This window comes from Osmerus mordax, chromosome 1, assembly GCF_038355195.1.
Source record: "Osmerus mordax isolate fOsmMor3 chromosome 1, fOsmMor3.pri, whole genome shotgun sequence".
NCBI classification, from domain to species: Eukaryota; Metazoa; Chordata; class Actinopteri; order Osmeriformes; family Osmeridae; genus Osmerus; species Osmerus mordax.
In genome coordinates, this window is record NC_090050.1 from 14,574,973 (window position 1) to 14,599,631 (window position 24,659).

A 24,659-nucleotide genomic window follows, 5' to 3' on the forward strand; every position below is an offset into this window, starting at 1 on the left:
CAAGCTTTGATTTGTGATAGCCGTAGAATCAGCCTATGCCCCAGCCCAACCCTCAAGCCCCAGTTCGTGCTCTCGAACTTGCTGTGAGGTTAGCAATGTGCTTTGTCGTCATGGCAACCCCCGGGCTGGCTGTGGGGATGTGGTGACGTGTTAGGCTGCAGAGCTTGGACCTCTCCCAAGCAGACAAATGACTAGTTCCTGAAGCTCTCGCCTCGCCTCGGCTCCGCCTCCTCTTCCTGTTCTGCTCGTGGGTTCCCAGTTTCCCTCTCCCCTCCCTCTCTCATTTCCAATTATCCAGACAAAAGAACAGGCATGGGAGTTCACACAAAGCTATTATGACTGTGTTTCTGGGTTCAAACTGAGCTCAGATGTAAAGCGTTCTTTCTCAAGCCTCAGTCATTTTATTGGTCTCGAATACAGTACAATCAGCGCTTTAATGATGATGTTTGTTCAACAACCAACAGGTACACTTCCTCTATCCCCAATCATCATGATAGAGAGTCCGTAGAGCGGAGACTGACCTGACCCCGAGCCTGCCCTCTGCGCTGCCTCACCTGTATGACCGTGTTCCCGCCCTCCAGCAGGGCGATGGCCAATAGGATGCTCTCCTGGAAGATGCGGTCGCTGGTGGCGTTCATGATGAGGTCGATGACCAGGTCGGACGCACCCTCCCTGTCCAGATGGCACTGGACCTCCGCCAGGCTCAACTCAGCACGGCCGGCAGCTGCCAGGCTGACCACTAGGTGGTGTGTGAGGGGGAGGGGGGGGGGGAGGGGGGGGGGGCAGTCACAGAGTCATTTCACGATTTACCTCTGTCCATCAAAAGCTTGACAACAACATGCAGTATGCGGCGTCCGTACAGAAAGCACATCCCTAATTCAGGATCGTGAAAATGCATTTGCTGCCTGCTTGCTCGTTGCAGCCTGCTCTCGCCTCCGTTCCTGCACTGATCCTGATCCCAGCCACCCAGGCAGGCAGAACAGCTCCCAGAGGGAGCTCAGAGCTGGGGAGACGGTGCGTCCACAGTCCTCTCTAATCTAGAGCTCCTTCTGGTCGCCAGGCAACAGCACGGCCTGCTTTAGCCGGAGGGAAGTGCTGGCGTGCTGAGAGGCAGAGCAGGTAACCAGGGGCTCAAAGGAGGACATGTGCAGGGTCGTGAACAGGGCGCCTGGGAATAGGCCGTGACTCAACACTGTGATTACACCGTTTCAGATGAGATTGCAAGGTTTAATGCCTTTGAGATTCTCCTTTTGTCTGTCAGTCTTTATCCAATCCGACAGGCAGAGAGACAGGCAAACACAAGGAACACAAACAAGCGCATGCACACGTGCACACACACGTGCGCACACACACATGCATAGATACACACCTGTTGCAGCCTTGCCCTGTCCTCCAGTGTTGAGGGGACCATTGCTGAAAGTGGGAACGCTATCTCTCCTCCCTCCAGGTTTAATGTTCCCGTAGTATCGGTTCACTAGGATCTGGCGAAGGGCTTCTCCCTGACAGGAATAACAGGTGTCAGTCCAGCGTCCAAACATTCCCCATCACACTTACACGACTTCAACCATCCGTGTTATTGTGACACGGGTAGTGTGTTTGTTAGATTGTAAGTATTTGTGACAAATCATGACATATGTAGCGACTTAAACATGTAATTGAAATGCTAAACTGGGTGGCGGGCTCACACCCAACACACTCTGCTCCTTTTGCGACTCAAAACTCTTCTTTGTGGTTGGTAAAAGGAAGTGTATCATCAATGCTGAACTTTGCCCTATATATTCAGACTGTATTCAGACTGCCTCTGGAGCTTGAAGACATGTTCTTCTGAGTCTTGCTCTAACTCACACCCCTTCACATTTTGACATTGAGTGGACTCTCCGGCCTCATGCCGGAGGCAAGTCTGTACCGCACCCTGCATCATAGGCTGGAGGATCTCATGTTCTCCATCTGGACCTTCCAGTGGCCAGCTAGGAGGGGAGGGACCCTGGGGGGCAGGCCTCATGCTGTGTGCCAGGGAGGGAGTGCCTCGGTGCATACGGGCAGCCAGTGGTGGGCAGGAAGGAGAGGGAGTGTTTGGACACCAGGCCAGTTTCTATTAAACTGGGCCCAACCCACATGACAGTACCTACCCTGGTCTGATCCTCCAGCTGCTTCTGGGGGTGGTTGGGATCAAGCTCCTGAGGGGGAGGTGAGTTAGCAGAAAGCAAATCATACAAAAAGGAAAAGAAATAGGGGTGTTAATACTGTGCAAATTAGTCACTTTCCTAGCAGGCAGGGAGCTGGGGCAAACAACATCATGCGGTTACCAGAGGGAGGTGTGGTGTTGGGGGGGGGGGGGGGGGGGGGGGATGCAGGGCAGGGACACGAGCATGCAAGAAATATAAGACTGCTTTTCAACATCCGGTATGTTTGACCAAATTTAAATGAAAACGAGCGACGACGTCCTGCCCCCTTGTGACATTTAGATCAATATAAATAATGACATTGGTAAATAAAGCAGTTGGGCACGCCGTTAACTCCCTCTTTGCCTTGCAGTCCCAGTGCAAATGAAACCATGTTAATGACATAACAGGACGACAGGCTGCCAGAGGGGAGAAACAGAGTCCTATCCAGGTTACATAATGGAGCTAGTGCGCTACTGACACAGTATCAGCTCATGGTCCCATCTGCCATGGCAAAAAACTCTGCCTACTACTCCAAAAAACCCACAGGAAGAAGGTCAGGGAACTGGATTCCACTCACAAACCGAAGGGTGTAATGTATGGAGGGATGAATGGAGAGAGGGGAGGATGAATGAATGGGAGGAGGGAGGAGGGGGGAGGGAGAACGAGGGCCAGGTGTCAGCCTAAGTGAGGGTTCGAATGGGGAAACATGTCGTGGGTAAAAATGGAAAAAGCGTGGGAAAGGATCGGAACGCTTCCATGGAAGGGAGATGACTCGAACACATGTAGTACAGTGCGCAGTGTTTCCCCTACCATTATATTAGGGGGGCACCCCGCCCCCCCAACGGCGCCCCCCGCCCCCCCTGGAAGGTCAAGTTAATAATAAAAATTACATCATCATTTAAGTTTACCTTTCCTATAAAACAGGTCTATAGCTTGCTCTTTTATTAAACAAACTAAATTGCCTTATGTTATTTATCTTATTTACACGACGGCGTGTCATTTACATTTAGTCATTTAGCAGACACTCTTATCCAGAGCGACTTAAAGTAGGTACAGGGACATTCCCCCTGAGGAATCCCCCCCCCCCCCCCCCAGCTGTAAACCTAGGGGAAACACTGGTGCGTCTAGGGCCTACACCACAGACTATCTACGATCTGCAACGACCCATATTGGAGCTCGCAGTGCCAATATGAATGTTGAACACACCTCGGCAGGGACTTCCGGCTCAGGTGGAGGGGCCAGCTGAGTGGAGATAAAAGGTTAGGGGTTAGTCAAACATTTACACGCAGAGTTAGTCATGTTGTTGCCGTTCAAAACCCCCAAAGAGCGGCTCCCTCCCCGGTCCACGTGGACTCCAGTCGAGACCTCTCCCGGGGCCCCTCCCAGTGGGAGCCAACAGAGAAGGGCCGCTGCAGCCACTCTGAGGGCCTGTCTGATGGGGTGACTCATCCATGTGCCCAGCCGAAACACAAGCACATGATTCAAAGCTAGCGGCAGGGTGACAAAGAGAACAACAAGCCTGTCCTTTAAGGACGTCTCTATGCTGTCGGACCCCGCTTAGGCTCGAGCGCTGGTCTGGGCCAAACAAGGCTACTGAACGAGAACACTACTGTTGTGTTATTTTATGCTTGCATAGCAACAGGACAGTTACAGTTCTATTTTAGGGTATTCATGGACATCATTAAATGAAACCATAGCAGGGAACATGGACTCCTATCAAATGATCCAGTCATTCATCTTAGAAGCATGATAATGTGTGTAAGATCTGTATAATTAGTAGAATCTAGAAAACTATACTTAGGGCTAAGCATTGCAGGACGCAATGAAGAAGGAAAATTGATTTGTCAAAAGCAAAGCAGACAAGATGAAGGGGCTTAGTATAGTAGCAGCAGGATAGCAAAGAGGCAGTCAGTACATGCATGTGCTGCAGTGCATACAAATGCAAACAAAACCGATGTTGGATTCATTTCTAGATTCATAACACAAACGTGAAGCTGACATCCAGATTTGCTGAGATCATTCATTGAAATCATATAGCGAACAGGAAAAAGACTGGAAAAACATTTCACGTTCTGGGAATTGTTGAAATGAACAACTTGCCAATTGTTTTTTTTTTTGTTTGTTGAGGGGATGGATATGACGGATTTGATTCACAGTGAAAAGGCAGATGGAGACCACAACGAGATGGAGACCACAACGGGGTTCACAATAGCTCAGTAACCCAGTCAAGCTGTGTTTGAGTAATAATGAGACTAGACAAGAATCCCTTAACAGGGCAGACCAACTCTTGACGTAAACACATTGATTTCCACTGTAAAGGGGATGATGCATGCAAACAAGCACAGAACAGAAATCTTCTGTCTCCAGCTCTTCAGGCTTTAGTTCATCCTCTAATTCAGTTAGACAGTTCAACGTCACCAGGGCACTTTCATGTTGTTGTTCAGTGGCACTGCGTGACTATTATCTTGCTCCTTATCTGACCCAGTTTGTTGCTACCTAACTGATTCAACGTCCCGATTCGCCCATGCTTTTCACACATAGCCCACACAGAGCAGCTGGGACCAGAGCAGCTGGGACCAGAGCAGCTGGGACCAGAGCAGCTGGGACCAGAGCAGCTGGCATGAGAGCAGCTGGCATGAGAGCAGCTGGCATGAGAGCAGCTGGCATGAGAGCAGGGCACATCTGTCTGGGGCCAGGCCACCAGTGCCTCTTCCTCTACCTTGTGATTTGGAGATTCAGGACCAAACGTCTGGTCACCTCATGAAGGGAACCCCCATTTCACCCCGTGAGGAGATAAGATGATTTGTCTGTGGAATGTCCACCTGTGGTCTCTGGTCTTGTTTTACAGCTGGGCCTTCTCCCGGGGCGTTTGATTCAGCCCTCCCTCCCTCCCGTGTAGTTACATAACCCGGCCCCGTGCTGGCCGACAGCATCTGTCATCAGCACCTCTCCTCTTCGTTCCCTTCCAAACCCAGAAAGCCCTTATCCACCCTCGTTCTGGACGTGTTCAAGCCAACAGAGTACAGGAGGAGACACGGAGGACACAGAGGGGGACAGGGGTGGGGGACAAAGTGGAGAGATAAAGGGGGGTGGAGGAGGAGTACTGATTTGTCGTGCCCTCATCTCGCACCATGACATCAGCACTCAGCCGTGCCGGCAGCCATCTTTAAAGCGTTAACAGGTGAGGGCTGTGAGGGCTGGCAGCGATCCTCAGGCCTGGCTCTTCTGAATCCCCCGGCTTCCAGACAAGACGTTGATCTGCCAGTGTTTCTCAGTTAAAAGTTTCACCACACTTTTATTGGCAATTACCGCTGAAGGTCACACTTCGGTGGAGAGTCAGAAATCCAGGCAACAAAAAAAAAGAAAAGAGAACCCCTCGTTCTTACGTAACTGCTGCCGGAATTCTGGCCCCGGCCCACGAATCGTGCATCACCGAGGTGGGGGAAAAAACGGGCCAGTGCCGCGCGGACCAGAGAAATGATCACAGCTCCCCCTGTTGGGGAGGATGGGAGGAGTTGGCCAGAGATCTGCCTCCACCTACTTAGCTCTCGACCAACCACAAAGGATACACAAGGACAAGCTCTGTGCACGGTGGGCAGACAGAGGCACAGGACAACAACACTGGGAGGGGAGGGCAGAGGAGAGGACGGGCAGGAGGCAAGAGAGGAGGGAGGAAATGGCACAACAGCTGGTAGAGAGAGAGTGAAAGAGCAAGAGGAGGAAAGAGAGAGAAAGGTACAGAGAGAAAAAGAGAGAGAGAGAGATAGTTCACCAAGTGTTTTGTTAGGAATAATCAGGGGATTGGAATCAGTTGGTATGGATGTATCCTGAGAAGGAGTGAGAAAGAGAGAGACACACACACACACAGAAAACCGTGCACTCTCCTGCATATAAATCATCTGTTACATAACCTGGCACAGAACAGATATTTGCAGCCTAAACCTATACTATCTCTGTAGGCCTGTGTTACATCACATCTGCTACCTTATCCCCTGTTGATAACCACTCCCTTATCCCCACTGCTGCTAAGACACACACGCATCGAGCACACTTGGAAGACTAGCACACAGTCTAAACAGCTTCTCCCTTTAACCTGCCGATCACGTTGTTTTCTCAGTCTCTGCCCAGAGAAGAGCTGGTGTGTCTGCAGTGTGTCGGCTCCCTGCTGCTGAGTCCAGAGAGGAGCAGCGGGCTGAGAAGAGCAGTGTAAGCGTTACCGCTACGCACTGCCACCGCTAACACTGCTGCTGCTTCTGGGGGGAAATGAGGACTGCTGTGGGTGTGCCTGGGGGCAGGGACACTGTGTACCGGCGGGGGGCCCTCCAGGGTTCCTGCACGTGTAGCAGTCATGGGTGGGGTGCTCGTCTGAGTACATTTTTATTTTGTCAAAAGGGAGGGGCTGTCAGGGCAATACAGTCTCTCTCTCTCTCTCTCTCTCTTTCTCTCTCTCTCTCTCTCTCTCTCTCTTTCTCTCTCTCTCTGGGGAAGGGGGTGCAGCTCGGAATTTTGATGGCTGGAATACCACAGACAAAGAGTGGGAAAAGGGAGGGCGCACGAGACAGAGAGAGAGAGGGAAGACACTCAAAGCATGTGACCTATTAGCAACAGGTCTCTGAGGCTCTCCAACGGGCTCAAAATACTCTGTTTTATTGCCCCCTCCCACTCGCATTGTCTGAATCCATCTGGGTATTTCCTTTCCCATCAGGGTGATTTGTTTGTACACATGTGCACTGCACGTGCTTGCTCATTAAACGGAAAATGTTCCCAGTGATATTGAAAGCACTCCGGGAAGGTCTAATCAGTCAAGTATGAGGCACACTAAGCTGCATGCCATTCCATATATGATGGTGAAGAATGAAGAGTGAGAACCGGTGGAGCTTCACGTTTTTTCACAGAAGTTCAGGGAACCTCCTGGAACTGTGAAGCCCTTCTGCGGAAGAGAGGTGTCTGGTGGCATTAGTCATCTGTCACAAAGTGGTGCCACATTGGCCCCTCCCACACGATACTGAGAGCCGCGTAACATTCACAAACAGACAGAGGATTCAGTGGCTTCAGTGCTATCTGTAGACCACACACACGCACGTGCATGCAGACACATGCACCCACTGGGGTGTGGGGATCAGGAGGCAGATCTGGTTTCCAGTGCTACATGTATGAGATAGCTCCAGCTATATATACACTCACACCTGCTGTGGTCGAGGTGGTGAGTAGTTCAGTAGAACCACCGTGAAAAGCAACCACGGACAGGCTGCTGCGTGTGCTGTGCTAACTTTGCTGATGCCACAACACAGCATGTGCGATTGAACACTTGAACTAACAAACTGCCATTTTCTCACGTACGTACATAAGCAGCGAAACTACCAAGCAAATGGCTACAGCGTTTAGGCACAGTACAACACAGCATGGCAAGACCGAGGCCTGGTGTGCTAGCAGTACTGTACTGTGATGAGTGGGACACTAGCACACGCTAGCAGGAAGACCATGGACACAGGAGGCTGCTACGGACGGCTAATGACAGTTGACACACTCGACCAACATGAGCACATCTACACCACTGGTGAGAAACAAGAACAATCTACAGGCGGGCCACAAAAGGAGTAAGGAAAATGATCAACCTCAGCCACATCCATTTCATCATCAAAGGCAATCAGCTGGAAGAGAAGAGTATAGAGGCAGAGTTAGTAGAGCCATGTGTGGAGGGGTGAGCTGGGAACACCCAGGAGAATTCACACGCCATGTCAGTTAGTACGTCACACACTGGTTTTCAACCGAAAACATAAGCAGATAGGCGAGGTCTTCCTCTACAGATTAGTATTGTGGGTCACTGCCCGTTGGTAAAGGATGTAGGGTGTTCACATGGTGTATTAGTGTTGGGTGATTAGCATGCTGGTGCTGTTAATACATTGTTGTCTGTTTCTTACCACCCACCAGGAGTCTACTACATGAGGGAATCTGGTACCAGTAGAAGTACAGTAACCATAGTCCTTAGTAGCAACTGCATCCCTTCATCTAGGACTCGACGTACCTTCAGCCCTGTTTGCTTTATATTCCTGACCCTACAGTAACTGTCCAGATCCCAGAACCTCCTCTCTCTCTGTTCTACTTCCTGATAGGGCCAGGGGCAGTGCGCGTACGCAGCCACGACTGTCCGTGTAGGCGCGGGCCTGCGTCTTTATTTGACTGTGTGTGTGTGTGTGTGTGTGTGTGTGTGTGTGTGGATGCTGCAGGGTTGCGGTTGTGCATGTACGGTGTATGTTGACGGCAAACAGTGAAGATACCTTCTCCCCATAGCCACGGTCTTTGGTCATCATCTCTCTGAGGGTCTGCAGGACCTTGATGCACAGGCGCTCCTCGTTCTCCTCCAGCAGCTGCTTGGTGTGCTTGATCAGTCTAGTCAAAGACAGGTTCACCTAACTTTACAGGACGGTCAGGCCAAGGGACAGATCCTCATTCACAATTTGATTAAAAGGGTTAAAATCATTTCTACTGTCAAAACGGATCGAGAACTTCGAGCCTTTTTTCACGGAACATGATTATTATTTGTTTTCCTTCTTTTTATCGCTGAGCTAACTTGCGTCGGCTGATTCTCGATCAAGTCAAGTGTCACAACTGTCACAGTCAAACAACTGGGTTTTCAAAGAGAACCGGCGGGCCCTTCCTGTTTCCTCAGGAGTGCATGTGCCTCCACAAAGAGCCCATTCTATTCCACCGCTGTTCCGAAAGAGCGAGAAGTGGTGCACGCTCACATGCTACTCCACACTCTAATCCGCCCAGCACTCTAGAGTAGGCTAATCCCCGAGCGGGCACCTGTTCAAAGAGCCCAGACGCAGCCCATGTAATCCTATCTCAGACCTTCTCAAACCCAACGCACCCCAGGCTGTGTGTGTGAGCCGTGCTCAGAGCAGGACATGTGAAAACAAAGCCCCGGGGTCATCGCTCGGCCCGCACTGAGGGGACACACCTGCTTAACTGAGTGACTGCGCGCTCACGGGAGAGGGGAGAACGCTACGCTGGAACGACCACTAGAGGACAGAGGCGACACGCTCCGCCCGAGCGCCAGGCGGCGCCTCCCGGGAGGGGAGGAGGCGGCGTGGGCGGCCCTTACTTGGAGATGAAGCCTCCGCTCTCGCACTTCCTGCGGGCGTCTGTGTTCTCCGGGAAGAGCAGCTCGGGCCGGTGCAGCACGTCCACCAGGACAGACAGCTCAGCCTGGACCAGGGGCCGCAGGCGGTCCTCCAGGGCCGACACGATGTCCTGCAGGGGGGGGGGGGGGGGGGGGCACAGAGCACAAGCACGCTCACAGAGGGGCTGAAGGGAAACACACGAGCCGACATTCAATCTCGATCTTATCGTGATGTGTTGCCCAAGGGTAAATGAGGGTACTCTATGGGAACTCTGGTTTGGAGCCTGACTCTCCGCCATTTTGTTTGGACAGCAGAGCCTGGACTAGTTGGCTCGAGTGGGGATGGGTGTGGTGAACTGTTAGCGTGTCGTCTCCGACAGTTCGTCAGGCTAGTGGGTAAAAAGCAGAAGCAGCCTGTGCGAGGGGGCCGGACTGTTAACTCAGTCTAAAAACAAAGGTGACAAATGTGTGATGTAAAGCCACCTCACCCACACTCCTAATAACATTGAACAATTCTAAATCGGCATGGTTGCACCACATCTATCTGCTGATGTTGACACTGCGGGCGTGAACGTGGGGCGGAAGAAGGGAAGTTGCTGTACGGTTATAGTGACTGCACAGCATTGCAACACAGCACATTTCAAGGGATGAGTGCACGAAAACAACTGCACTTTCTTTGGAACTACATTGCAACTCCATTCTGGCATCATTACAGTTTCTGTTTTTTTTACGGTTAGGCATTAAAAAGCCACCCGGATGAATTAGACTGGCATGTTTTCTTGAGTTTCTGGGAACCATGTTACAACAGATGCAGATTAGGTTCACAGCAACACGACTCAATGTCTAGGTCTTGTGGATTTCAACATATTCTCTTAGAAACTTTGAACATCTTATTGCTCGTGAAAGGAGCCTGGCTCAGGTCAGGGTGAGGGCTCGGTTTTACCTGGAGCCTCTCGATGATGTTCCTGTAGTCCTTTGAGCTGGTCATGCCGGAGTCTCGTCTGGACGTGTTCTTGGCAGAGAGCCTCCAGCTTGTGATGGTCTTCTGCACCACGTTGTTGGACTTGACAAACAGGTTGTTGACCTGGCTGTCCAGGTCCACAGGGATGGCTATGGCCCTGCTCTTGGCTGGGTGGTGGACACCAGAAGGAGGTCAACTTTATGGCTCATGTGGCAAAACTTGAATTGATAGCAGTGGCTCTTATACAGTCGACGGCTTAAAAGGTAGAGAGGTAAGTTTGTCCAGTGAGTGTCTTACCCACGTCAGACAGCACCTTGATACAGGCCTCCACAGAGGCCTTCTGTGTGGGAGAGAGCCAGCTGCAGTGGTAAACCCTGAACACGCCCTGCAGTAGCTGGACAAACACAGGCTGGCGAGTCTACAGGAGAGAAACAGACAGACGCAGTAGTAAAAAGAAGAAAGGGTTGTTGGTCACATGATTTATCTGGAAGCCACTTGGAGGGAGCTGGCCTATCACCAAACTTGTGTGTGTGTGTGTGTGTGGGGGGGGGGGGGGTCTAAACTCAGGTTTAGTGCACATTGGTCCCAACCAGGTTCAATAGCCCACACTCTAACACAAATCACTACCATCTCACCACGACCACACCGATCAAACGACACCCTGTGTGTCAACAGCAGAACAACCTACGAGATGACAAATACCTCGGTTACCTTTCCAAGAATGATTGCCTGTCACAAGAGAGAGAAGGACATTGCTGTCATTCCACAGGACCTAAACTGGCTGGAATGTATAGCTCAGTGGTTAGAGCACGTCGGCAGATCAAGAGATCACAGGATAAAATTGTCTGCTAAATGAATACATTGACAGCGACATTGGCAGCGACAGCAAGATAGCTGCCTACTGGGGAACATTGTGACATAGCACTAGTACCACCAGCTGATGTGGTGTAGCCTTACGTGTAACAACACACATCTACAGAGCAGACCACAGTATTTGGCAGACCCAAAACACAGTAGGCTGTGTCTGCGTCAAAACTGCAGTTTTTTGGGGGGTATTTGGCAAGGGGAGGATTGTATGAAACAGGGTTAGGGTTAAGTCATCGGTGAAGGATTCTACGAAAGAAGCACTGACTCAATGCTAAACAAGGGATAGCAGGAGAATGAGACACCCTTTAGAAATGTGTTTCAACTGCCGATAAGAGAACACACTCGGTGAGAGGAAACCAACAACATGGGAGTTTAAGCCATACTTACATACATGTGTCGGGCTGCCTACATAAACGGGAGGTCATGTGTTACATTTCAATGTGCGTTACTTTCATCATATGGAACATTATCAATCCTTTGCAAAGACAAATCCACAAATAAAGTGTAATCAAGGATTATAAAACAATAATCAAATTCAAAAAGGAGGCTGACTACAGATGACATAGGTGTATACTGCATATATTATGTGTTTTCGTCCAGTTTTGGTCAGTTGTGGTCGATTCCTGTGCGTGTGTTTACCTGCAGACTGGTGCTCTGGTCAGAGAAGGGCGAGCTGAAGAAGGTGGTCACGATGCTCATGACCGTCTCTGTAACGTAACCCTCCAGGATAGAGTCTGCATGCTTCCTGTCGCTGGTGTTGTTGCATATCTGGACATGGATGGACAGTGTCTCAATACTCCAAATCTGGACTCCACATGCACACTGGATACATTCCAAAAATAAGTCCTCCAACGATTGGCCAGTACTGGCAGTAATGCACGCCATTATCCTGAAGTGTGTTTAGTAACACTCTGGATGTAAGTAGATACATATCTGATGTTGTGACACTTGGGTGATGAATGAACATGTGAGAAATCAGAGTTGTTTGGATATTGGAAGTTTACCCTGCATATGTCAACCAGGAAGTTCTCAAACAGCTTCCACATGTGGTTGCTGGTGTAGATCTCCTTCATCTCCACCTCTGTGTCCACATAGCAGTGGTTCAGGAAGTTGATGTAGGCGATCTTCACCTGAAGAATAACGCAAGACATGCTACCTGTAAAGCTCATCCACACTATCAGGATCAAATGGTAAAGACAAGGACAACTTGCACCAAATAAGCATGTCTGGTAATAAAGACGCTGTCATTCAGATATTACAAGTCATCGGTAAACATATCTGCAACATTCACCTACATATTCCAGCCTTATGGTAGGATATTCTTCCGGCTATCTCCCTTTCTCATTCCCCCCTTACCTCAGGTATACAGTCCTCGTGAGTGACCACTCGTACGATGTCGTCCAGGGGCAGCAGGGAGTTGCACTTGATCTCGGTGTAGACGTTCTTGCCCTCGGTGCAGACCGCCAGCAGTTCCACCAGGTGGATGTGGTACATCAGGTGGCTGTTCTCGTCCATGCGGTCGCGCTCTGACCTCATCATCTGGATCAGGGTCTGGAAGGAGGCGCGGTCGTTGTAGAAGACCAGGACGTCCTCGCCTGAATTCACCATCTAGGTGCGAGAGAGACACGCTGGGGGGTTTTCTTCCGACGCTTGGAAACATGCTAAATACATACATGCGCATGTCACTAAATACCGACGTACACGTCCGAGTGCTTCGTTAATAAGGAGTATCTGTGTTGATGTGCCAGTCCATTTCAAAAGCATTTAATGACGTTTACACTAGAAAGTCACAAACGAGAGAAGATTGTCAGTGGGGTCCCACCTCTGCCATGACGATGTCCTGACACTTCTTGATGAACTTGTTCTCGGCCTTGACGATGGTCTGGAGGAACTTGAGGTACTGGACGTGGCGTCCGTGCGTCTCGATGCAGTGGACAAAGTGCTGCACCACGCGCTCATTGATCTCGCTGCACAGCTGGAAGTTGTTCATGAAGATGTGCTGCATGGTGACCGCCTCCAGGATCTAGGAGCAGAGGAGCATCTAACCATCCAGCTCAGTCACACAGTGACTACGTGACTGGACCTACCCAGCCAGAGTGAGGCCTACTCACCCCTGGGTTGAGGAAGAGGTTGATGTGTTTGTGGAGGAGGGCCTGGTTCTGCTGGTTCCCCGCACAGAAGTTCTGCAGGAACTCATGAGCCAGCTTCATGATCTCCTGCATACGGACATCCTCACCCTGGTGTGTTCAGACGTAACACGCAAAAAACACATTGTGTTACGATGAATTTGGTTTACGATGGGATTGGAGAAACAGATGACCAGACTCCAGGAACGGACCTTCTCATAGGGGATCTGCAGCAGCTCCAGGACCACACTGTGGGCCCCCATGTTCCGGAGCAGTCTCTGCTGCTGCTTCTTACTCTTCTTGCCTGAGGCTCCCTCCTGGACACACAGCTTACTGAGGCGCAGGAGGATCTGAACACACACACCACACACACACATACAGGCACCGCGGTCATGACAACCACATGACCTCACTCTGGCACGTTAGAAAAGATCGTATTGCTCCGAATCGAGCAGAAAAGGAACGGCACCTCTTTGACGACTCTGTAGTTGTAACTGCTGGTGCTTTCTGTCTTCTTCTTGTCTGAGTCTCCCTGGGAGGGAACCAGAAAGAACAGCAGTGTATTAGAGAGGGTCGCTTCTGGACCATAAAGACTCGACACTGACCATGCAGCTAGGAGACACAATCTGAGCAGGCAGAGTACGAGAGGCACCTTCTTCTTGTTGTCGGACTCTTGATTTCCGTCCCCTCCGTCCCCTCCATCCATCCCATCTTCTCCCTGTCTCTTGTAAACCCACAGCTCTGACTTCTCCACGATGGAGCGCAGCTGATCCAAGTCCGACTTGATCTGCTTGTAGTTGTCCACATCCTGGCTGGTCACCAACAGCTGGACCTGGGAGTAAAGCATGGACACACCTGGTCTGACCTGGGAGTAAAGCATGGACACACCTGGTCTGACCTGGGAGTAAAGCATGGACACACCTGGTCTGACCTGGGAGTAAAGCATGGACACACCTGGTCTGACCTGGGAGTAAAGCATGGACACACCTGGTCTGACCTGGGAGTAAAGCATGGACACACCTGGTCTGATCTGGGAGTAAAGCATGGACACACCTGGTCTGATCTGGACTGGCCGAAATCCGATCAAATAGTTCCTTCATGACAATGACATGTGTAACATGTTATCAATACGACCATGCTTTATTGGACACTGGAGTGGACCTCAGGATGTCTACTAAGGAGCCTCCAGTACCTGTTTGAAGGCCATGAGGACCTCCTGCCTCTGGCTGAAGTGTCTGAAGAGGAGGTGCAGGGCTCCAGACACCAGAGGAGGGTAGTCATGCATGGTCAGATGGAGCAGGACCCTCAGGAAGGTGCGACCCCCGTGGTCATCCAGGTCCAGGGGTGTGTTCTCCTCACTAGGTGAAAGCAGAACAAGTAACCAACCAGGACCACTTTCACAATACCTTTTCCCAATTCCACCTTCATGGTATAATGCAATGATTTACCTTCCTCCAAATATTCCTTCTGCCTGTTCCTCAATGTTCTCAAAGTCTAGAGTTCCTGATGAACCAAAATAGACAATGTTGGCTTGAACGTTCATACAGTATCCCATGATAGATTATTCCTATACAGCCAGTTTGAGGCGAACCACAAGGAAACGAAGCATCGGACCTGTGACATTGTTGGGACCATCCTGACTACCAGTCGGGGTTTCAGTTTGAGGGTTGCTCTCATCAAACTCCCTTTTGAAGATGCAGAGCAGACAGGAGATCCTGTAGTCCAGCCGCACATTCAGGATGAACTGCAGGGGGGAAACACAGATACTCAAAGGTACTGTGTCACTGAGCTTAGTGTATCCGCTCATGAAAGCCAGGCCCGCTCACCTGAAGGATCTCAATGATCTTGAGCTTCGTGTCCATGACCAGAATGTCCTCCTTCTCTGGCTCGGTCTGGGCCTTGACCACATCTCCCTCTGGCTGGTGATTGGGTGTGACAGGCAGGAAGCCCCCTCCCCTTAAGACCACCTGGGTCATCAGCTCCCCCACCCCATGGATAGACTTCATCACATTACTGCCTGTGAAGAAACACAATCTAGACAGCTGAAGACACCTCTTTCCACAGAAGATACATGTTATTATTTTGATACTGCCAATTGTATCTGCTAAAAGAGTTTACGATATACAATTTCAGATGTGAGGTTGATAATGTTACCTTTGTTTTCCTCGCCCTTCTCCATCTTATTGATGGGGTAGATGGTGCTGACATGAACACAGTCCAGAATATTCAGTAAGATCTTTGTCAGTCTCAAGAGGTCGCTAAAGTTGTAGAAGCCAAAGTATATGAGGTTCCTCGCCAAGTTCACTACCTTTGAACAGAGAGTGTGGAGAACAGGGGTGAGGTCTTACATGGGTATTGTGGACAGCAGACATTTTTTCATGCACTGTCCAGTGCAGCCTACCTCAAAGGTGAGCTTGTTTTTCTCTTTATCTGAGAAGGGGATGTTCTGAGATACAACTTCTCTGAGGTAGTTCTCCACAAAATCCATGGTGAGGAAGAATCGCTCCTTGATTTCATTTCTAGTGGTTCCATCATTGTCATAACTGACAGGATTAGACAAGACCATTTGAGTTACGTTTTCAGTATTATAGTAAATTGCTAATCATTGAAATGAGGAGCAATTGAGACAAACTCACTCATCTATGGCTATCTTGGAGGGGATCTCGGACCAGAGGCGGGCGTACTTGACGGGCGTAACCTGCTCTTGTGGGTCGCGATCCACGTGCATGTGCAGCATCATGCGGCAGAAGGACGCACGAAGGTCAAAGGGCAGGTCCTCGTCAGACATGCAGCGCAGGATCAGGTCCACGTCCAGCTGGCCAGAGATCTTGTTGATGGCCAGGTACTGGCGGTCCAGACACATCCTGGCAAACAGGTTCAACTGGTACCTGCAGGGGGAGAGGAACAAGATAAATAATTGGACAAAACTTCTAAGAGTCCCTCACTGAAGAGTATCTCTTCTCTGCAGACCTGTAGTAGCTGACCACCTCCTGGTCCTCCTTCTGGCCCTCCTTTGCGTCCTGGGCCAGCTCCCTGACGCTCTTGCTGCGGATCTCCTTGAGGTTGTCCTTCCAGAAGAGCCACACCTCCTCCTCGTCCTCCTCGGCCTCCACCGGGGCCTCCCCCCCAGTCACTGCCTCAATCTCAAACCTTGATAAGACAAGCCTGGGGGGACACAAATAGAAACAATCCACACGTAAAATGACAGTACTGAGATGGTTGAATTGTTTTGTAACTTTTTTTTAAAGAAAAACAAAGAGCGAATCAGACTAAAGGGTAGTCATTTTATCAGGGCTAACTTGGTTTCAATGAGGATGTCGGCGTTGCTGGGGTCCAGAACTGCATTACAGATGAGTTCCTGAGTCACAGGTATGGACTTGTTCATGGACACACACAGGTCTGACAGGTAGTCCAGAAACCTGGGGACATGGGATAGGGAAAACAGGGCGATCTTTATGAGTCACATGCTGAGCAAACTGTGAGTAGTGAATGACCAAATGAGGGTCTCCTCAATTACTGCATCGCTGCTTGTGGCCTGCTTGTGCCTGAGGCCTGTACTGTGTCCTACTGGAAACTGGTGGACCAAGGCCCAGGTATATTCCCATGCCAGGTCTGAAATGCCATCAATCTGTAAAGGCCCTCTTTATTCAGGTCTCTGGGTCAGCATGGCTTCCATATCATCAACAACACTAGACAAGGTAGAAGTTCAATACCAGCACACACTATTCCCTCTCGAGCCAGAGTCCTACACAAACACCTCCACTGATACTCCCACACATATATCTGAATAAATCTACATCTGCAAACATTCCCTGGCTTCTGTTAGACAAACAAATCGGTACCCAAACTGCCCACAAACGACCCTGTCACTGTGCCATGTCTATGGTGCCAGGCTGCGAACCAATCTCCACCTCCTCCAAGGCTCACCTGGGCTCTCGGTTCTTCCTGACCAGGCTGACGAAGGTGTCGATCTCGGCAGCGGTGATGTGTTTCTCCAGCAGCTTGCGGTTGTTGTGGAGCAGGGCTGTGATGGTGTCCTCAGCCAGCACGTCGTAGCCTATCTGCTTCTGCATGAAACGGAACTGCTTGGCTATGTACTCCTGCAGGGGAGAGCGGGGAGGTACGGGTCAATACGAGCTTGCAGGGCCAGAAGGTCCAGTAGGGGCATTGGTGAAACTGGAGAAGAACCGGGTACCTGGTTCTTCCTGTAGTCCTGCTGGGAGTGCCGTAGCACCCGGTAGCACAGCCTGCAGATGTGCCTGAAGGGGGCGTGGCGCTGGTCGCCCAGCTCCTCCAGACGCAGCATAGGACCGTCCCCACTGTCTGTGAAGGGAGCCTGCAGCAGTTTGAAGATCTGCAGGGGGCAGTTAGAATTGAACCAGATGGTATATACAGTACTATGTATATGTGCATGATAGTCCAAGAGTCTCCAAGGGTGCGCTGTGCTCTGTCTGTCTGTGAGGACGGCTGTACCTGTTTCAGGATGTTCTGCTCCCTCATCAGTTTCTGTCTCTCCCTGTTGGGCTTGTTCACCATGATCTCCAGAACATCCTGGCCGCTGTTGGGGATGTCCACCACGAAGAACACCAGGTCCTCCAGCAGCTTGGTCACAAACCTGGAGAACACAGGGCCGTTAGCCTAGCTCTACCAAGATACCTGGAGAACACAGGGCCGTTAGCCTAGCTCTACCAAGATACCTGGAGAACACGGGGCCGTTAGCCTAGCTCTACCAAGATACCTGGAGAACACAGGGCCGTTAGCCTAGCTCTACCAAGATACCTGGAGAACACGGGGCCGTTAGCATAGCTCTACCAAGATACCTGGAGAACACAGGGCCGTTAGCCTAGCTCTACCAAGATACCTGGAGAACACGGGGCCGTTAGCCTAGCTCTACCAAGATACCTGGAGAACACAGGGCCGTTAGCCTAGCTCTACCAAGATACCTGGAGAACACGGGGCCGTTAGCTTAGCTCTACCAAGATCAGACTGCCCGCCAGGCCTACTGACGGCCTCTGTGACGAGTCAGGAAGAACTCCCAAACATATCTACTTAAAAACGTTTGGAGATCTTTTCCTATTTTCTACTGCAAAGAAACCGGTTTGCCTACAGTAAAAGGCATGTGGACGTTACAGTACAGTACGTGAGGCCAACAGCTGGCTTTCTTTCTTTCATTCATACCTCCTCTCGTTCTGGGTGATAGTGCCCTTCTCCAGCTTGCCAGCTATAGATGCCAACACTTTACTAGCATCGTTGGCAAAGTCTAAATCTCGGACTTCAGCCGGGGGCACTGGCACAATGGCAAAGGCCTCTTTATCTTCCTTAACTGCTGATGTGCCAATCTAAAAAGAAAAGGAAACATTCTTCAATAAATCGAGTTCCCCATTCACATGATAGTTCACATACTTACGGTATATGAGACTGTTTGTGTGTGACTGCATGTAAACAACAGCCCCAGGAAGTCCTGCTCAGCCACTTACCCGTAACATGACCGGCTTCTCCTCCTCCTTGTCGATGGGGTTGTTGGTGCTGTGGACCCATGTGTTGGTGCACAGGTGTCTGAGCCTCACAAAGGAGCTCCTGAGGAGAAAAGACACTCAGGGGAGCATCACAAGAACTTCCCACTAACTTGAATGGCAACTCTGGCTTATGTTCATACTGTTGACAGTGGTGTTTTAGTGTGAACAGGGAAGGCCTCGGTATTCACTTCTACACAATGTTATTGTCGGCAACGTGACCGGATTCTTGTGTGACAAGCAAAAAACTGTGATGTTTTACAAGAGGCTTGGAAACATGACCTGCATCTGGGCCAACAACAAGACACCTGGCCCTGCACAGTCACACACGAGGAGCAGAGATAGGCCCGATCAAAGCCCTCCCTCCGCCACCCAAAGTTACTCTCTAACCACAAGTGTGTGTGTGTGTGTTTACATCTACTGTAGTAAATGGCATAGACACTGGACATGCTGTATTATTGGCAGGGTTACATAATCAGCCACTGGGTATAACAAGCTTAGCTTTGTATTCTCAACGCTCACCAGAAGCACTGATTACTCTGACACCTCGAGCCTGTCAGTGTCCCGGGAACCAAAGGTTATTTAAGGTGTGAGTGGTGTGTGGGTGTGGTGTGTGTGTGTGTGTGTGTAGGGGGGGGAGTGTTGGGCTCTCAGCAAGAGCAGGCATGCACCTGAGGACGTGACTCAATACAGGTTTTGACACTACAGGGAGGTCTTATCTGATGGTGGTGTCAGAGACAATCGCAGCCCTGTAATTATTAAACAACATTCCCTCTCCACCACCAAGCAGGGATGACATGAGAACAGATGAGATCAAATACGAACAGGCGTGACAGATACATTTAGCCTGGCATGAGAGCTTTTCTCACATTTACCTTTATACACACTAGGAAGTTCTAGATCAAACAATCAAGATAACTGCCTTATCCTAAACGCTATTTCCATGTAGCACACTCTGAACCCCAGCTTCGGGGATCCACTTTTTTTTGCTAACAATTAAGAAAAAAGTGTACTGGTACAGACTGAAATGAGAACCCAGTCGTTAGCCATGGTCACTTCAAAACGAACACCTGTTTTTATATACTTGGCCATGAGGAAAAGGGTCTAGCCTAGCTGGTCCCTAATATCAAAAGGTTTAAATATTGTTATTTGCAGTTATTGTTGTACAGTAGAATACTCATACAGAGTACATTGTTTCCTGACAAAAACGTAGCCACAGCTCAGAATCGTCCCCTTGAATCCCCCAGAATGACTGGCAGGGGATGATGATGCGTGGGGGCGGGCCCTTACGCAACATCTCGCCTCTATTGCAACCCATCCAGTAAAAACACACCATGGTCTCCATGGTTTCTTGGTTCAACCATAATGCCATCAGATTGCTGTCGTCAGATCGCATTCACAAAAGGTATTTTAAGTGGTAAACTACACCCACACAAATGCTGAAAGAGTTTTCTTCCGATTGACTCAGTGAGATTATGATCTTCTCTGACTGAGAAAGAAACAACAACAAAAAAACGCATAAAATGCAGAATTGTCTCTGCTAACCCTCCACGGAGACAGACTCCCTGGGGGCCTTGACTCGCTCTGCCTGACAACCTCTAGCTGTCCCCTGGCATGCCAACAGAGGGCCATTTCATTACCAGACAGGAAATCAATGGAAGGTGTCAAGGGTGATCTCATCAGTGAACAGCAGCTTGTCATTTCGCAGCTGCCCATCAACAACATGTTTTCCCAGCAGCCAGTCAGCAGGACAGAAGCTTCCACTGCTTCCCCTGAGCCAGCCTGACCCAGGAGCCCACATTATGACATGACGGGGACTGGGAGGGAACCATTAACTACTGAGGGGAAACCCTGACTCATATGCGGGTGCCCTTAGTAAACACAGGCCAGAAATCCCCATATGGAGACTGTACCTGGGCACTAGGGCGTCCCCCCCTCGCAGGGTGGTAGGGTCCAGCTCAAAGATGGAGGAGATGTCCATGCCGTCGGGGACAGAGACCAGTGTGTACATGACCCTCTCCTGTGGGGTCCGCAGACGCCCTCGCAGCGCCTCGTGCTCTGAGTCCAGCTGGGGAGAGAGAAGACACAGTGAATGGTGGAAAAATCAATTGGTGCATTTGACGGCCCGGATTGGCACAGTGTGACTTGTATGTATTGCTTAGTAGTACATACAATGTGCCTATTTCCGCCAATGTGATCGTACACTTTGATCGACGGCACAACAGGACTGTAACTTTTTAATTGATGTGACAATGAACTATATGGTCACTGAGTTCACCTAAGTCAGCTGTGTAATGCTCAAAAGACTGTTGCATAAAATAATGCAAATAGACCACCCTATATTCCACTCAGAAAAGTGAAGTACATTGCTCGACCAGCAATAAATTGAACGACACTGGCATCTGTAGGTGAAATTCAGTATCACATGCACTATAAAGATGGTATGATGACACCCAGTGGTGATATTTAAATGTTGTTTCTAACTACCATTTGTTTAAAATCAGAGGAAGAAAACAAAGGCAGTTTTCTTTTTCTCCAAGCTCAGATCCCCTCAAACCTCCGTTATCCATCAAACAATGAACACCGGAGATGATGAAGGACAAATACACACAGAGTACTCAGAGACAGTACCTGGAAGTTAAAGGGAACAAAGTCCACCACCTAGACAGGGAGACAAGATCCACCAGAGTTTAGAAGTTCAGCCAAAGGTTAGCGACAGACACTGCTAACTGTATGTACCCCACTAAAACAGCAGGGTAGAGGGGGGAGGGGGAAGGGAGAGGGGGGAGAGAGGGGAGAGGGAGGCTGACTTACTGAGGACCGCTGCTCTCTGCTCTCCTCTTCATAGTCTGGATTCACCTGTTGGCAGACACACATTTTAAAGTGGGCTTCTTCACTGTTAGGGACGCACTGTGAGGAGGAGGCATTCCTATTGGCCACCAGTAGAACAGCTACGTTGGGATTGGGTGCTCCTGGGATATGGATGCAGATGGAGAAGAGAAGGGAGAGGTCCACCCACGGGAGGCACACACACCTCACTCACCTCAGCAGCCAGGTACGATCCTGTGGCCAGGTGTTTGAACCTGAACAGGCTGTTCCAGTAACCAGCGCCTCCTCGACAAGGGTCATGGTGCACCACCTACAGTAGCAGAGCCATAGAAAACACTTCTCCTTATCTGGACTAACCATACTAGTAAAACACATATGGAGGAAAACTTCTGCTTTCCAACTCCTTTGCTGACCTCAATTTCCCACAGTGCTTTGCTGCTGGTGGCGGAGGTGGCCGACTGGCGCCCGGTGGTCCTGAGGAAGACGTACTGCTTCTTCCTGTGGTCGTCACACGTGAGGAACTTCTCCTGCTCAGCGTGGAACAGCCTCACCACGTCACCCTGAACGCAAAGAGAAAAGACACTGCTATCCACATCCATCCATGGGAAATGCTGCGTTCTGGCATGGAAGTCCTGCTTATCTGTAGAGCGCCTACCCCTTTCAGGATGGTCTCCTTGTTGTCACTCCATTTCATGAACAGAACAACCTTCCAGCTGGTGTTGCAGTTTACAGAGTTCACCTGGAGAGAGGAGGAGGAGGGGGTGTGATACGTAGACACAGGGACTCTCATTACGTTTCTAGTCCGGTAGATTTGGTATTTACTTCAAGTGATAATGTCTGTGTATCACAAGAGATGAAAGGTTTCGAGTAATATTTTTTTTATTCATGCTGAGCATGAAGCCAAAGTAAATAAACTCCCAGTACATTAGATTATGAGCAAGGTCACGGCCATGTAAATGTGGCAATTTAATTTCATCACCATGAGAACGAGGATATTGAATGTGAGGCAGGATGGTAATAATGTACAGTGTGAGTGTATTCAAGTGAACCTCAAGTGAACCTTAAGAAAGGAACGGTAACGGTTAAGAAAGGAAGTGAAAGACGCAGGTGTTGGTGTTAAAAAACGGAGATGCCTTCTGCTACACATGCAAATCGACACGCAGTCTCCTGAAAATCCACCGTTCACGTACCTCATTGCATCCTGGGTTGTCAACCAGCTGGTGGCTGCTGGCATGCAGGGGCTGTCCAGCATTCACAGGGTTAAGGACCACTTTGTCCCCTATCACCACCTAAAGAAACCCACAAACCACAAACACATACTTTCCATTAGTGTCATCCAGAGGGTGATATCTAACAGTCACACTGGACCCAGGGGAGCGGTTACACAGTCCTGGACAGGAAGTGATGCGTCAGTACAGTCTGCAGCAGAGGTAAAGTGCCCTTCAAGATAAACTATTCAAAACATCACCTCAACCTTTGGCACTAGTCCCAACGTTAGCTTGAGAGAGCAGCTGTGGCAGGATAACAAGGTGGAAGTTGCAGCTCCACAATAAACACAGAGTTCCTGTTAACAACCTTGAGGGTCTATGCAAAGCATGAAGTCATTTTCCTACGTCAGTTCTCCAAATGAATACCGGCAGTTCTGGGCATTTATTATGTGTCATACATGTTGTGATGGAATCATAGAAGGTGGTGTATTTGTCAGCTACTATAACAGCCTTCAAGCACTAGGGGGCATTTTAGACATTGCCCATTTCTAACTTGAGATGTATCAGTTGCGATCCCCAATAATGCTTTTTGATTAAAAAAGTAGCACTTCTACAGGGCTAACACGCATTATACATTTTTATTGTATTTTTTAGCAACGCTTGCTTGACATGCCAGATATATGCAACTCCCAACTGATTCTATTTCAGTCCAAAAGGCTTAGTGTCCTGTCCCTGAGATCACTTAGTTAATGGTCTTTGCAGAGATCATTGAAGCCAGGAGCTTTAAATGAACTCACTGAGATCTGTATCTGTTCTTCTTCTAATCACATTTCCTCACTCCATGTCTGAGAGCAAAAAGGATTTGACCTTAGCAGTCAAACAATGATAGACCAATACAATATCCGGTAACATGATACTAATACAGGACACCTTATAGAATGTATCTATCATGATCCGCTCATCAATTTTGCAATACGCCTATACACCCATGGTGTGAAAAGCACAGCATGATGTCTGGGGTGCTCCTGGTCATTCAGAATGACCAAGCGGCAATGGAAGCAATATGCAAACTCTAGTGCATTTAATGCAGTGCACAACACCTGCCTGTAACCAAACCAAACCAAAAAGCAAAACGAAAACGTCAACAACAGAGGATATGCAAAAGCTGAATACAGTTCAGCTCTGCTTAGAAAGCTGGGCCCCTCCAGCACGAAGGAATGGCAGCTGGGACCACGGATCCCGTTTTAAAGCACCTTTCCATGTTTGTGGTTCCTCTCAGTTGTTAGTGGTTGACGTTTCCTTTCGAATAGATCAAGCCTGAGATGCACTAACATGTCAGTAGGACATACTATATACATAGACTTTAACACACCTACAAAGCTCCTGTTCAACACTTCCTAGACCCGCTGTCTAGATATGAAGCATATGTTCAGCTCTATGGCCAATACAACAGTGCAGCATCAGCACGTTCATTTGCATGTGGCCTTGTTAAACTCCCCGCTTTCGCAGTCCGCCTCAGAACGCCCCCTGATTAGGAATTAACCAGTAATTCACTCTTTGCATTCGGAATTGATCAAATTCAAACGATACCTAATCTCTGTAGCTATGACATTCTTCTTGGCCACACTGAAGTAGCCCACAGTAAAACAATTCTCCAAGGCAGTTGGGAAGTTCTGCGTTGAATAAATAGCTGACTCACTTGTTCGAAAAATTAGTGAACAGATGTAAGTCAAGAGAGTAACACCATGTGAAATAAAGGTGCATGAACTTTCTTTTAATACCGTCATTTGGGCTGAGGCAGACTTCCACTGACCAAAACAAATACTGTAACAATTAATGTCAGCTGTCTTGTCAGCTCGATGTGTCA

The 24,659-nt window shown here is 49.5% G+C and overlaps 1 protein-coding gene and 1 long non-coding RNA gene across 3 annotated transcripts in view; one reads left to right on the forward strand and one right to left on the reverse strand.

Annotated features, from left to right (window-relative positions):
* The window catches only part of itpr1b (inositol 1,4,5-trisphosphate receptor, type 1b), a 61,244-nt gene that overhangs the window by 25,825 nt on the left and 10,760 nt on the right, over nt 1–24,659 (reverse strand). The window contains exons 6-39 of one of the 2 annotated variants that reach the window (XM_067239393.1): nt 22,775–22,873; nt 22,240–22,323; nt 21,998–22,144; nt 21,799–21,894; nt 21,570–21,614; nt 20,669–20,823; nt 18,720–18,819; nt 18,421–18,581; nt 17,716–17,857; nt 17,438–17,596; nt 17,170–17,342; nt 16,542–16,661; nt 16,213–16,407; nt 15,879–16,130; nt 15,644–15,785; nt 15,397–15,550; nt 15,069–15,259; nt 14,857–14,986; nt 14,691–14,745; nt 14,435–14,600; nt 13,903–14,074; nt 13,712–13,791; nt 13,455–13,592; nt 13,228–13,353; nt 12,939–13,139; nt 12,473–12,724; nt 12,121–12,246; nt 11,756–11,884; nt 10,547–10,667; nt 10,232–10,416; nt 9,271–9,419; nt 8,444–8,555; nt 1,370–1,499; nt 555–739 (exon numbers count right to left, since the gene is read on the reverse strand). In XM_067239393.1, coding sequence (XP_067095494.1) covers nt 555–739; nt 1,370–1,499; nt 8,444–8,555; nt 9,271–9,419; nt 10,232–10,416; nt 10,547–10,667; nt 11,756–11,884; nt 12,121–12,246; nt 12,473–12,724; nt 12,939–13,139; nt 13,228–13,353; nt 13,455–13,592; nt 13,712–13,791; nt 13,903–14,074; nt 14,435–14,600; nt 14,691–14,745; nt 14,857–14,986; nt 15,069–15,259; nt 15,397–15,550; nt 15,644–15,785; nt 15,879–16,130; nt 16,213–16,407; nt 16,542–16,661; nt 17,170–17,342; nt 17,438–17,596; nt 17,716–17,857; nt 18,421–18,581; nt 18,720–18,819; nt 20,669–20,823; nt 21,570–21,614; nt 21,799–21,894; nt 21,998–22,144; nt 22,240–22,323; nt 22,775–22,873 — 4,872 coding nt within the window. Of the gene's footprint in view, nt 1–554; nt 740–1,353; nt 1,500–8,443; nt 8,556–9,270; nt 9,420–10,231; nt 10,417–10,546; nt 10,668–11,755; nt 11,885–12,120; nt 12,247–12,472; nt 12,725–12,938; nt 13,140–13,227; nt 13,354–13,454; nt 13,593–13,711; nt 13,792–13,894; nt 14,075–14,434; nt 14,601–14,690; nt 14,746–14,856; nt 14,987–15,068; nt 15,260–15,396; nt 15,551–15,643; nt 15,786–15,878; nt 16,131–16,212; nt 16,408–16,541; nt 16,662–17,169; nt 17,343–17,437; nt 17,597–17,715; nt 17,858–18,420; nt 18,582–18,719; nt 18,820–20,668; nt 20,824–21,569; nt 21,615–21,798; nt 21,895–21,997; nt 22,145–22,239; nt 22,324–22,774; nt 22,874–24,659 lie in introns of both variants that reach the window. The other variant, XM_067239384.1, reaches the window with a different exon arrangement.
* On the forward strand, nt 5,760–23,686 carry LOC136945529 (uncharacterized). Its single transcript, XR_010876835.1, has 3 exons — nt 5,760–5,900; nt 6,283–6,371; nt 22,013–23,686. It is a non-coding gene; the product is annotated as an uncharacterized lncRNA (long non-coding RNA).